The 11,525-nt window shown below is 56.2% G+C and overlaps 2 protein-coding genes across 2 annotated transcripts in view; one reads left to right on the forward strand and one right to left on the reverse strand.

Annotated features, from left to right (window-relative positions):
* LOC141264783 (cyclic nucleotide-binding domain-containing protein 2-like) overlaps positions 1–9,715 on the forward strand; it is a 39,862-nt gene extending 30,147 nt beyond the window's left edge. Inside the window, exons 11-14 of the mRNA XM_073677090.1 lie at positions 4,779–4,844; positions 5,191–5,351; positions 8,371–8,575; positions 8,988–9,715. Of these exons, the coding sequence (XP_073533191.1) occupies positions 4,779–4,844; positions 5,191–5,351; positions 8,371–8,575; positions 8,988–9,125 (570 nt within the window). The 3' untranslated portion in view covers positions 9,126–9,715. The remainder of the gene's footprint in view (positions 1–4,778; positions 4,845–5,190; positions 5,352–8,370; positions 8,576–8,987) is intronic.
* A 206-nt stretch (positions 9,716–9,921) lies between these two features.
* Positions 9,922–11,525, reverse strand: part of CCDC12 (coiled-coil domain containing 12) — a 10,164-nt gene continuing 8,560 nt past the window's right edge. The window contains exon 7 of the mRNA XM_073677091.1: positions 9,922–10,295. Within this exon, the coding sequence (XP_073533192.1) occupies positions 10,216–10,295 (80 nt within the window). The 3' untranslated portion in view covers positions 9,922–10,215. The remainder of the gene's footprint in view (positions 10,296–11,525) is intronic.

Consider the following 11,525-nt stretch of genomic DNA (forward strand, 5'->3'; position numbering starts at 1 on the left):
GCTAACTCTGATGCAGACGGGAGACCCGGCAGGGGAATAAAGTGAGCCATCTTGGAAAAGCGGTCAGCGACCACCCAAATGACCGTACAACCGGCAGAGACAGGGAGGTCCGTTATAAAGTCCATAGCTATATGCTGCCACGGGGCAGCAGGTACCGGAAGAGGAAGGAGGCGGCCGGCTGGCAGGTGTCTCGGGACTTTGTTGCGGGCGCAGGACACACAGGCAGAGACAAAGTATATTACGTCCTTGTGCAGGGTAGGCCACCAGTAAAGCCGGGTAATAAGCTGGAGGGTCTTTTTCTGACCTGCGTGGCCAGCTAGCTTGGACGAGTGACCCCAGTGTAGGATCTTCTCCCGATCAGGTACTGTTATGAACGTCTTACCGGGTGGAAGACGATTTAGATTCACGGGGGCCACCTGCATTACTCTGGCGGGATCAATGATGTGCTTAGGCTCCTCCTCAAGATCAGAGACCAAAAAGGATCGGGACAAGGCATCAGCTTTGATGTTTTTGTCAGCCGGGCGAAAATGAAGAATGAAATTAAAGCGGGTGAAGAACAAGGACCACCGGGCTTGGCGCGGGTTAAGTCTCTGGGCACTCTGGAGGTAAGCCAAGTTCTTGTGGTCCGTGTAAATTATTACCGGGTGAAGAGCCCCCTCGAGCAGGTAACGCCACTCCTCCAGTGCCAGCTTAATGGCCAACAATTCTCGGTCTCCTATAGAATAATTGCGCTCAGAAGAGGAGAAGAGTTTGGAGAAGAAGCCGCAGGTTACCATTCTTCCGGAAGACGACTTTTGGGTAAGTACCGCTCCGGCTCTGGAGGAGGAAGCATCAACTTCTAGGAAGAATTGTTTGTTGCTGTCCGGACGATGCAGCACCGGGGCGGAGGAGAAAGCTTGTTTCAAGGAAAGGAAGGCCTCCTCTGCTTCGGGCGGCCATTCTCTGGGATTAGCGCCCTTACGGGTGAGCGCCGAGATAGGGGCAGTCCGGGAAGAGAAGTGCGGAATGAAGAGGCGGTAGTAGTTGGCGAAGCCCAGGAACCGCTGAATAGCCTTCAACCCCTCTGGTCGGGGCCACTTCTGGATGGCAGACAGTTTCTCAGGATCCATTCGTAGGCCGGTCTGAGAGATTATGTAGCCCAAGAACGGAAGCGAGGTCTGCTCAAAGAGGCACTTCTCATATTTAGCGTAGAGGTGGTTCTGCCTGAGCCTGAGCAGAACCTGACGAACATCCCTCCGGTGTGTGGGGAGATCCGGAGAGAAGACCAAGATGTCGTCCAGGTACACCACTACGCAGGAGTAGAGAAGGTCCCGGAAGATGTCATTGACCAACTCTTGAAAGACGGCGGGAGCGTTACAGAGACCGAAGGGCATTACAAGGTATTCATAGTGGCCGTCCCGGGTGTTGAATGCCGTCTTCCATTCATCCCCCTGATGGATACGGACCAGGTTATACGCCCCACGGAGGTCCAGCTTGGTGAAGATTCTAGCCCCCCTCAGACGGTCAAATAATTCCGGAATGAGGGGAAGGGGGTATTTATTCTTCACCGTGATTTGGTTAAGGCCTCTATAGTCTATACAGGGACGGAGTGAGCCGTCCTTCTTTTTGACGAAGAAGAAGCCTGCTCCCGCCGGGGAAGTAGATTTCCGGATGAATCCCCGGGCCAGATTCTCCTCAATATATTCTGACATGGATCGGGTCTCCGCTGCGGACAAAGGGTAAATACGCCCACGGGGAGGAGTAGCGCCGGGCATCAGGTCGATTGGGCAGTCGTATGGTCTATGTGGGGGTAATGTCTCTGCCTCTCTTTTATTAAAGACGCCCGCAAAAGACCAATAGGGAACCGGTAGGCCGGGTAGATTGGCTGGGGTAGGAGAAGGAAGAGCAGGATGAACGGGAACTAAACAAGTCTTATGGCAGTCCTCTCCCCAGCGAAGGACTTCTCCGGTCTGCCAGTCAAGCACGGGTGCATGTTTCTGGAGCCAAGGTAGGCCTAGTAAGAGGGCGTGAGAGAGTCCAGGCAGAACATGGAAGAAGATGCTCTCAGAGTGCAGCATTCCCACCTGCAGGGTTATGGATTCGGTGATGAGTTGGATGGGATGTGGTAAGAGGCCCCCATCCACGGCGGCGACAGATAAGGGTACAGCTAGAGGTTTGGTGGGAATGCGGTATTTCTCTACCAGGGCCTGAGAAATGAGATTTCCGGCAGCTCCAGAGTCAAGTTGAGCCAGTTCAAAATAACGGTTCTCCCCACAGATGATAGAGACCGACAGCATTAGAGATGGAGAGGGTTTATTTCTGTCTAGGGCGACCTCTCTGAGCGATCCTAGACACAGGCGTTTCCCGACCTCTCCGGGCAGGAACGGATCCGGTGCTCCTTACTGCCACAGTAGAAGCAGCTCCCCTCGGCTCGGCGTAATTCTTGACGGGTCTTGACCATCTTGGTCTGGTCGACCTGCATAGGCTCGGGTGAGTGCGCCGGGGGAGTAACGGAGGAAGTGACGGGTCTCTGGAAGGTAGGGGCAAGGCGTGGAAACCTCCTCTCACGGGTGACCTCTTTGGTGCGCTCCTGGAACCGGATGTCAAGTGTAATTAAGTCGTCGAGAGTGGTAGGAATGTCTCGACCGGCGAGTTCATCTTTAATACGGCCGGACAGACCCTCCCAGAAGACGGACAGGGCGTCGTTATCCCAGGCAAGCTCCGAAGCAAGGGTACGGAACCGTATGGCATATTGACCCACGGTGAGACTTCCTTGACGGAGGCGTAGCAGAGATGATGCGGATGAGCTCTTCCGTCCTGGTTCGTCGAAGACCTTCCGGAAAGCAGTGAGAAAGGCTGGCAGGTTGGACACCAGGGGGTCTCCTCTCTCCCATAGAGGATTTAGCCAAGCCAGCGCCTCCCCGGTGAGATGGGACATGATGAAGGCTACTTTGGCTCGGTCGGTGGAAAACTGGTGTGCCAACAGTTCGAAGTGCAGAGTGCACAGGTTAATGAAGCCCCGTGCCTGACCGGGATCTCCGCCAAAACGAGGCGGGGCGGTGAGGCGAGGATCGGGAAGAGATGCCATGGAATTGATGGGCAGCGACGCTGCCGGGGTAGGAGTCGTGCGACTGGAAGCAGGTCCCGAAGAGGTAGTCAGTGTGTCCAGGCGGGAGTTAACACTACGCAGGTGGCTCAGGATGGACTCCTGTTGGGACCTCTGATGGAAAAGTTCATGACATAGGTCCGAGAGCGAGGGAGCTTGGGTGCCACCGGGTTCCATGGCCCGAGCAAACTGTAACGGGTCTGGGAGGTGGAACCTCTGAGCAACTATACAAAGGGGCGGTCCTTGTAAGGAAGCGGGTGGCTCCCAGGGAAGGTGGGCAGGTAGTCACGGCAAGTGACAGGGACAGTCTCTGGGTAGAAGGGCAGGAGGTCACGGCAAGTGACAGGGACAGTCTCTTGACAGGCGGATGGTCACGGCAAGTGACAGCAGGGTAAGAGTCTCTGGACAGGCAGGTGGTCACGGCAAGTGACGGCAGAGCCTCCAGGTAGGCTAGCAGGCAGGTAGCAGGTGAGCGGGCAAGAGTCTCTGGACAGGCAGGGGGTCACGGCAAGTGACGCCAGAGCCTCCAGGTAGGCTAGCAGGCAGGTAGCAGGTGAGCACTCCCAGGTGAGCGGGCAGGAGTCTCTGGACAGGCAGGGGGTCACGGCAAGTGACGGCAGAGCCTCCAGGTAGACTAGCAGACAGGTAGTCGGTGAGCGCTCCCAGGTGAGCGGGCAAGAGTCTCTGGACAGGCAGGTGGTCACGGCAAGTGACGGCAGAGCCTCCAGGTAGACTAGCAGACAGGTAGTCGGTGAGCGCTCCCAGGTGAGCGGGCAAGAGTCTCTGGACAGGCAGGTGGTCACGGCAAGTGACGGCGGAGCCTCCAGGTAGGCTAGCAGGCAGGTAGCAGGTGAGCGCTCCCAGGTGAGCAGACAGGAGTCTCTGGACAGGCAGGTGGTCACGGCAAATGACGGCAGAGCCTCCAGGTAGGCTAGCAGGCAGGTAGCAGGTGAGCACTCCCAGGTGAGCGGGCGGGCAGATCCATAGACAGACTGACAGGTGTTGGAAGGCAGACTGTCGGACCACAGGAATGCAAGCAGATAAGACAGGAATCTGGCAGGTATCTGGTAACGGAACCTGAGGGCTGAAGCAGAGTTGAAAGGCTTTGCAACAACATTGCTCGGGCACCTCCATTTTGGAGGAGGTGCCTTATATATGGTGAGGTCCTCCGGCCATTGGCTGGGGACTCCTTAGGACGGCGCGCGCGGCCCCTTTAAGAGAGGGGGAGCGCGCGCACCCTAAGCACAGAGGCCGGGAAGCAGCGTGCGCTGCCAGCAGAGCGGGAGGAAGCCGCCGGGCACGGAGTGGAGAGGTGAGGGGAACGGCGTCTCTGCCTAGCAGGAGGCAGGGACGCCGACGCTACAGATGCCATCACTCAATACAACGCATGTCAATGTCTGTCACTGACCCCGGCCACCAAGTCCGTCCATCGAGACCAATGTACCACCTGAGCCCGGAGGCATGGAAGCAACAGCCCAACCGGGTTCTTGGTCAGAATCAACAGGGTCAGAATCATCAGCCCGGCTTAGCGGCCTGCCCACCGGATCTGCCAGTATATGTTGTCAGCTTAGGCCACCCCTGATGCCAGTATGGCCACAGCTGACATATCCCCTGGGGGCCATCAGTGGTTCTTATTCCCAAGGGCCAAACTTTAAGGATAAATCTAAAAACCATGACACTTTTTACATTACAGAGAGGCGTGGACGTGGATTTCATCGAGTGTTGCTTCGAGAAGGAGGGACGAGCTTTCCATGATCAGGTACCTCGACGACATTCCTGACCGGGGACCTGGTGATATAGAGAGCACTCAGCGGGATACAGTGTAAGCGCCATGGGGGAGAGAGACCCCACCCGCTAAGGGCTGAGATTACCAAACCCCTCCAGCCGGAGACCGTCCGTGCAGAAAAGACTGATTTCATGCCCTTGTTCTCTTTCTTGCCCTTGTGGCCGTCCCCAAGTGGGACCCCATATCCAGGGGCCGCACAGCATCTGCAAGGGCCGTCTGCTGAAGGATCAGGACAGTATCAGTAGCTTAGGTAGAAAGCACCTGTGTTTCCTTTATGGAGGGTCCTTAGATTTGTGATTAATGGATCTCCCCTCCCTAGAGCCTCAGCTTCCTGTCATCATTAACCCAGAGAGACCCCCGCTCCATGGTCATCATCAGTCAGGGGGCAGAGGTCATGCGTATAAAACTGGACAAGTTCTCGGAGCTAGCGGATCTCACCACCGTGAAGAAGCTGAAGGAAAAAATGGTGCAGTACCCCAGGTACAACAAGAGGGGGATGAGGCCGCACCCCCAGCAAGACGTCCCCAAATCTATCGCCCATCTCCTACAGTTATGTCAGAGCTGGGGTACGGCCAGTCATGTCTCCCCACTGACAGACACTCAGAGAGAAGCTGCAGCCTCATCCCCCTCCTCCCTCCCTGCACACCCAACACACACCCAGAGAGAAGCTGCAGCCTCATCCCCCTCCTGCCTCCCTGCACACCCAACACACACCCAGAGAGAAGCTGCAGCCTCACCCCCCTCCTCCCTCCCTGCACACCCAACACACACCCAGAGAGAAGCTGCAGCCTCACCCCCCTCCTCCCTCCCTGCACAGCCCACACCCAGAGAGAAGCTGCAGCCTCATCCCCCTCCTTCCTCCCTGCACACCCAACACACACCCAGAGAGAAGCTGCAGCCTCATCCCCCTCCTCCCTCCCTGCACACCCAACACACACCCAGAGAGAAGCTGCAGCCTCATCCCCCTCCTCCCTCCCTGCACACCCAACACACACCCAGAGAGAAGCTGCAGCCTCAATCCCCTCCTCCCTCCCTGCACACCCACACACCCAGAGAGAAGCTGCAGCCTCAATCCCCTCCTCCCTCCCTGCACACCCAACACACACCCAGAGAGAAGCTGCAGCCTCATCCCCCTCCTGCCTCCCTGCACACCCAACACACACCCAGAGAGAAGCTGCAGCCTCATCCCCCTCCTGCCTCCCTGCACACCCAACACACACCCAGAGAGAAGCTGCAGCCTCATCCCCCTCCTGCCTCCCTGCACACCCAACACACACCCAGAGAGAAGCTGCAGCCTCATCCCCCTCCTCCCTCCCTGCACACCCAACACACACCCAGAGAGAAGCTGCAACCTCATCCCCCTCCTCCCTCCCTGCACACCCAACACACACCCAGAGAGAAGCTGCAGCCTCACCCCCCTCCTCCCTCCCTGCACAGCTCACACCCCCAGAGAGAAGCTGCAGCCTCATCCCCCTCCTCCCTCCCTGCACACCCAACACACACCCAGAGAGAAGCTGCAGCCTCATCCCCCTCCTCCCTCCCTGCACACCCAACACACACCCAGAGAGAAGCTGCAGCCTCATCCCCCTCCTCCCTCCCTGCACACCCAACACACACCCAGAGAGAAGCTGCAGCCTCAATCCCCTCCTCCCTCCCTGCACACCCAACACACACCGAGAGAAGCTGCAGCCTCATCCCCCTCCTCCCTCCCTGCACACCCAACACACACCCAGAGAGAAGCTGCAGCCTCATCCCCCTCCTGCCTCCCTGCATACCCAACACACACCCAGAGAGAAGCTGCAGCCTCATCCCCCTCCTGCCTCCCTGCACACCCAACACACACCCAGAGAGAAGCTGCAGCCTCATCCCCCTCCTGCCTCCCTGCATACCCAACACACACCCAGAGAGAAGCTGCAGCCTCATCCCCCTCCTCCCTCCCTGCACACCCAACACACACCCAGAGAGAAGCCGCAGCCTCATCCCCCTCCTCCCTCCCTGCACAGCCCACACCCAGAGAGAAGCTGCAGCCTCATCCCCCTCCTCCCTCCCTGCACACCCACACACCCAGAGAGAAGCTGCAGCCTCATCCCCCTCCTCCCTCCCTGCACACCCAACACACACCCAGAGAGAAGCCGCAGCCTCATCCCCCTCCTCCCTCCCTGCACAGCCCACACCCAGAGAGAAGCTGCAGCCTCATCCCCCTCCTCCCTCCCTGCACACCCAACACACACCCAGAGAGAAGCTGCAGCCTCATCCCCCTCCTCCCTCCCTGCACAGCCCACACACACCCAGAGAGAAGCTGCAGCCTCATCCCCCTCCTCCCTCCCTGCACACCCAACACACACCCAGAGAGAAGCTGCAGCCTCATCCCCCTCCTCCCTCCCTGCACACCCAACACACACCCAGAGAGAAGCTGCAGCCTCATCCCCCTCCTCCCTCCCTGCACACCCAACACACACCCAGAGAGAAGCTGCAGCCTCATCCCCCTCCTCCCTCCCTGCACACCCACACACCCAGAGAGAAGCTGCAGCCTCATCCCCCTCCTCCCTCCCTGCACACCCAACACACACCCAGAGAGAAGCTGCAGCCTCATCCCCCTCCTCCCTCCCTGCACACCCAACACACACCCAGAGAGAAGCTGCAGCCTCATCCCCCTCCTCCCTCCCTGCACACCCAACACACACCCAGAGAGAAGCCGCAGCCTCATCCCCCTCCTCCCTCCCTGCACAGCCCACACCCAGAGAGAAGCTGCAGCCTCATCCCCCTCCTCCCTCCCTGCACAGCCCACACCCAGAGAGAAGCCGCAGCCTCATCCCCCTCCTCCCTCCCTGCACAGCCCACACCCAGAGAGAAGCTGCAGCCTCATCCCCCTCCTCCCTCCCTGCACAGCCCACACCCAGAGAGAAGCTGCAGCCTCACCCCCCTCCTCCCTCCCTGCACAGCCCAACACACACCCAGAGAGAAGCTGCAGCCTCAATCCCCTCCTCCCTCCCTGCACACCCAACACACACCCAGAGAGAAGCTGCAGCCTCATCCCCCTCCTCCCTCCCTGCACACCCAACACACACCCAGAGAGAAGCTGCAGCCTCATCCCCCTCCTCCCTCCCTGCACACCCAACACACACCCAGAGAGAAGCTGCAGCCTCATCCCCCTCCTCCCTCCCTGCACACCCAACACACACCCAGAGAGAAGCTGCAGCCTCATCCCCCTCCTCCCTCCCTGCACACCCAACACACACCCAGAGAGAAGCTGCAGCCTCATCCCCCTCCTCCCTCCCTGCACAGCCCACACCCAGAGAGAAGCTGCAGCCTCATCCCCCTCCTCCCTCCCTGCACAGCCCACACCCAGAGAGAAGCTGCAGCCTCACCCCCCTCCTCCCAGCCTCATACCTACAGGTATTAATGACCAGAACAGCTGCAGTGATGGTTTTAGCGGCTCGTTACTGCAGCAATAATTGGAGGTTAGTATATAATGAATTGTTTGTATCTGTTGTTCCAGCGACAACGATCTGTGCAGAATTTTCCTGGAGCAGAATCGGTGGAAAGTCTTCAAGTCGGATTTGGTCAGTCATCTCAGCTCCTCACCCAAGCTCCATCAGAAACATGGCGCCAACCGCAAAAAGTCCGGAGCTGCTCATAGGGTCCAGAGCGAAGACAAGAGGGGGATCCTGCAGCTGGGGGGCCACAAGAAGAAACCAGAGAAGGTCGGTAGAGGACAGGGCAGCGATACACAGACGACAGCCCTGCGGCTGTCTGTACAAACCTGTAGGTGACGGGGGGGGGGGTCTGCTGCATTTACTGATTACACTTTGGAGGGTCTTTGTGATCACTTGTCTGAGCCCCCCCCCCCCTGCCACCAGCAGAAACCTCAGAGACGGGTCCCTGCACGACACAGAGATAATAGTGGCCGAGGGTAGAGACGCAGGTCATGTACAGCCGGCGACCAGGCTGCAGGGTGGTCTCTGGTGCTGGCAGCCCCCATCACACGAGATCAGGTCAGGTCATACAGGACAGTTCAGATGGGATTTAGTTCTTATGTTATGTGAGATGTTTTATGAGTATTTTCGGCATTGTCAGAACGGCCGCTTGTATCACCGACACCGCTCTCCTCTGCAGGTCTGGACGACCACCATTAAGCAGAGGACCCCCGAGTGCAGCAGAGATGAAGCCGACGATACTGGGGAGCAAGTTCCAATCCGCCTCATCCATGGGATCGACCTCCCCAAGCTGTGTGGCAAGAGGATCATGTGGTGATGGGGGTTATACTCCTTGGCTGTGCAGAAACCGGACAGATCCAATGGGACGCCCTCATCAGTGTGGAGCAAAAACATTCACAGGAGATGACCGGTAATCCACAGAATCACCACAAGGGGGCAGAAATACATCAGAGGAATGAGACTCATCCACCGGATCCAATGCCCACCCCACCACAGTGGCCGACCACCGGATCCAATGCCCACCCCACCACGGTGGCCGACCACCGGATCCAATGCTGACCCCACACTGATCGTCCAACAATCCTTGACAATATAATCCAGTAATCAGCCGATTTTTCAGCATTTTCTGCTCAGTCGATTCCATGATAAGAAACTCCTGAGGGCAGAACGATGCAAGGAGCAGGCACAAGAGTCACATCTGGTGCAACCTGTATGCTCCCAGTTCTGCACAACCCCCCCTCCTGAAATACTCTGTCCTGCTGGGTACCCAGCTTCCTCCTCTATTTTATCAAGTCTGTAATTTTGAGCCAGATTAGACTCCTCTCCTGCAATCCTCTGTGCTGCTGAATTATCCATTGTATTATGTAATGCTCCATTTCTAACTTCCCAGTAAATCAATACACTCCTTTCCTGCAATCCTCTGTGCTCCTGACAGACATCCCCCCTTCCATCTCCCTCAGTCAGTAAACTTCAATAGGATCAGCACACTCCTCTCCTGAAATGCTCTGTGCTGCTGAAGACCATACTCCTATGTAACTCTTGGTTGTCTCCATGCCCCAGTGCTATATATCCTAGGGGGTGGGGGGTGAGACTGTACATTGCGGATTCTCCAGTTTTTAAACAATATTTCCTTTTAAGTTTATTGTATATAAAACACTGAAAAATTTGGGCAAATAATTCTCATATACAAGAATAACACTCTCTGCTGCGTTCACCTCGTGCTAACCACACCGGGTCCCTGCAGCCGGGGGCAGATCCTGGGCAGCAAGGCTGACACTCGTCACACCGCCCCAAGACACCGGTGAGACCACTGCGCCCCCCGCATCATGTGATGATCCAGGGCTGGTAGTGACCCCGCCAGAGCCGCAATCACTGAGGAAACCGCGGAGCCGTCCGCTCCGATCTCATCAGTCAGAATCCTCATTCTCTTGTTTTGCAGACTGAACCGCGCCGGCGAGATTCTCCTCCTGACCCTTCAATCGCTCCCCTGCCGAAAAGAGAAAGCCGACAACAGCGTTATAGGGGGCAGACATCAGTCACATATGATGTAATGTCTGGGAGCTTACAGCGCCTTGAAAAAGTAATCACACCCCCATGAACATTTCCACAATTTTCACTTTACACCCACAAACGTAAATATTTTTTTATTGGGATTTTCTGTGACATGTAAAGGAAATGATACAGGGTTTTCTAAATGTTTTAAAAATATAAATCTGAACATTGTTCTGTGCATTAGTATTCAGCCCCCTGTAGTCTGATGCCCCCTAAATAACATCCTGAGCGACTAATCACCTCCAGAGGTCACATTATTAGTACATTGAGTCCACCTGGGTGTGATTTATCCTCAGTATAACTACAGCTGTTCTGTGAAGGCCTCAGAGGTTTGTGTGAGAACATTAGGGATCAAACAGCATCATGAAAACCAAGGAGCCCACCAGACAGGTCAGGGATAAAGCAGAAACCAATGAGCCCACTAGACAGGTCAGGGATAAAAATGAAAACCAAGGAGCCCACCAGACAGGTCAGGGATAAAGCTGTGGAGAAGAGGAAAGCAGGGTTAGGTTATAAAAAATAGCCCAAGCTCTGAACATCTCACGGAGCACTGTGCAATCCATCATCCAAAGATGGGACTATGGCACAACTGCAAACCCACCAAGACATGGCCGTCCACCTAACCTGACATCCCAGCAAGGAGAGCACTAATGAGAAAAGCAGCCAGGAGACCCATGGCCTCTGGAGGAGCTGCAGATCCACAGCTCAGGGGGGAGAATCTGTCCACAGGACGACTATTAGTTGTATATGCCACAAGTCTGCCCTTTATGGAAGAGCGGCAAGAAGGAATACATTTTGAAAGCCAAAATAAGTCCCATTTGCAAAAAGCCACGTAGGGGAGACGGCAAGTATGCAGAAGAATGTGCTACGGTCAGGTGAGACCAAAGGAGAACTTTTTGGACTAAATGTATAACGCTGTGTGTGGCAGAAATCTAAGGAGGGAAGATTGGCGCGCCCTGGTGGAATGGGACGTGCAAACCCCGGAATATGTACACAGAAATTCAAGGGACACACCTTTGAAGATGCAAGTAATATATTCATTTCACGTGCAATATTTCAGACCTAACATGCCAGACGCATGAGACGAAGGTGCGGGAACGCCTATTTACAAGCTGGGCCGAGCGACATTATGAATAGGGCGCAAAAAGGGTCGAAAAGTTAAAAA

Source organism: Phyllobates terribilis, unplaced genomic scaffold (genome assembly GCF_046119375.1).
Source record: "Phyllobates terribilis strain yellow unplaced genomic scaffold, ASM4611937v1 Scaffold_4__5_contigs__length_816908805, whole genome shotgun sequence".
NCBI classification, from domain to species: Eukaryota; Metazoa; Chordata; class Amphibia; order Anura; family Dendrobatidae; genus Phyllobates; species Phyllobates terribilis.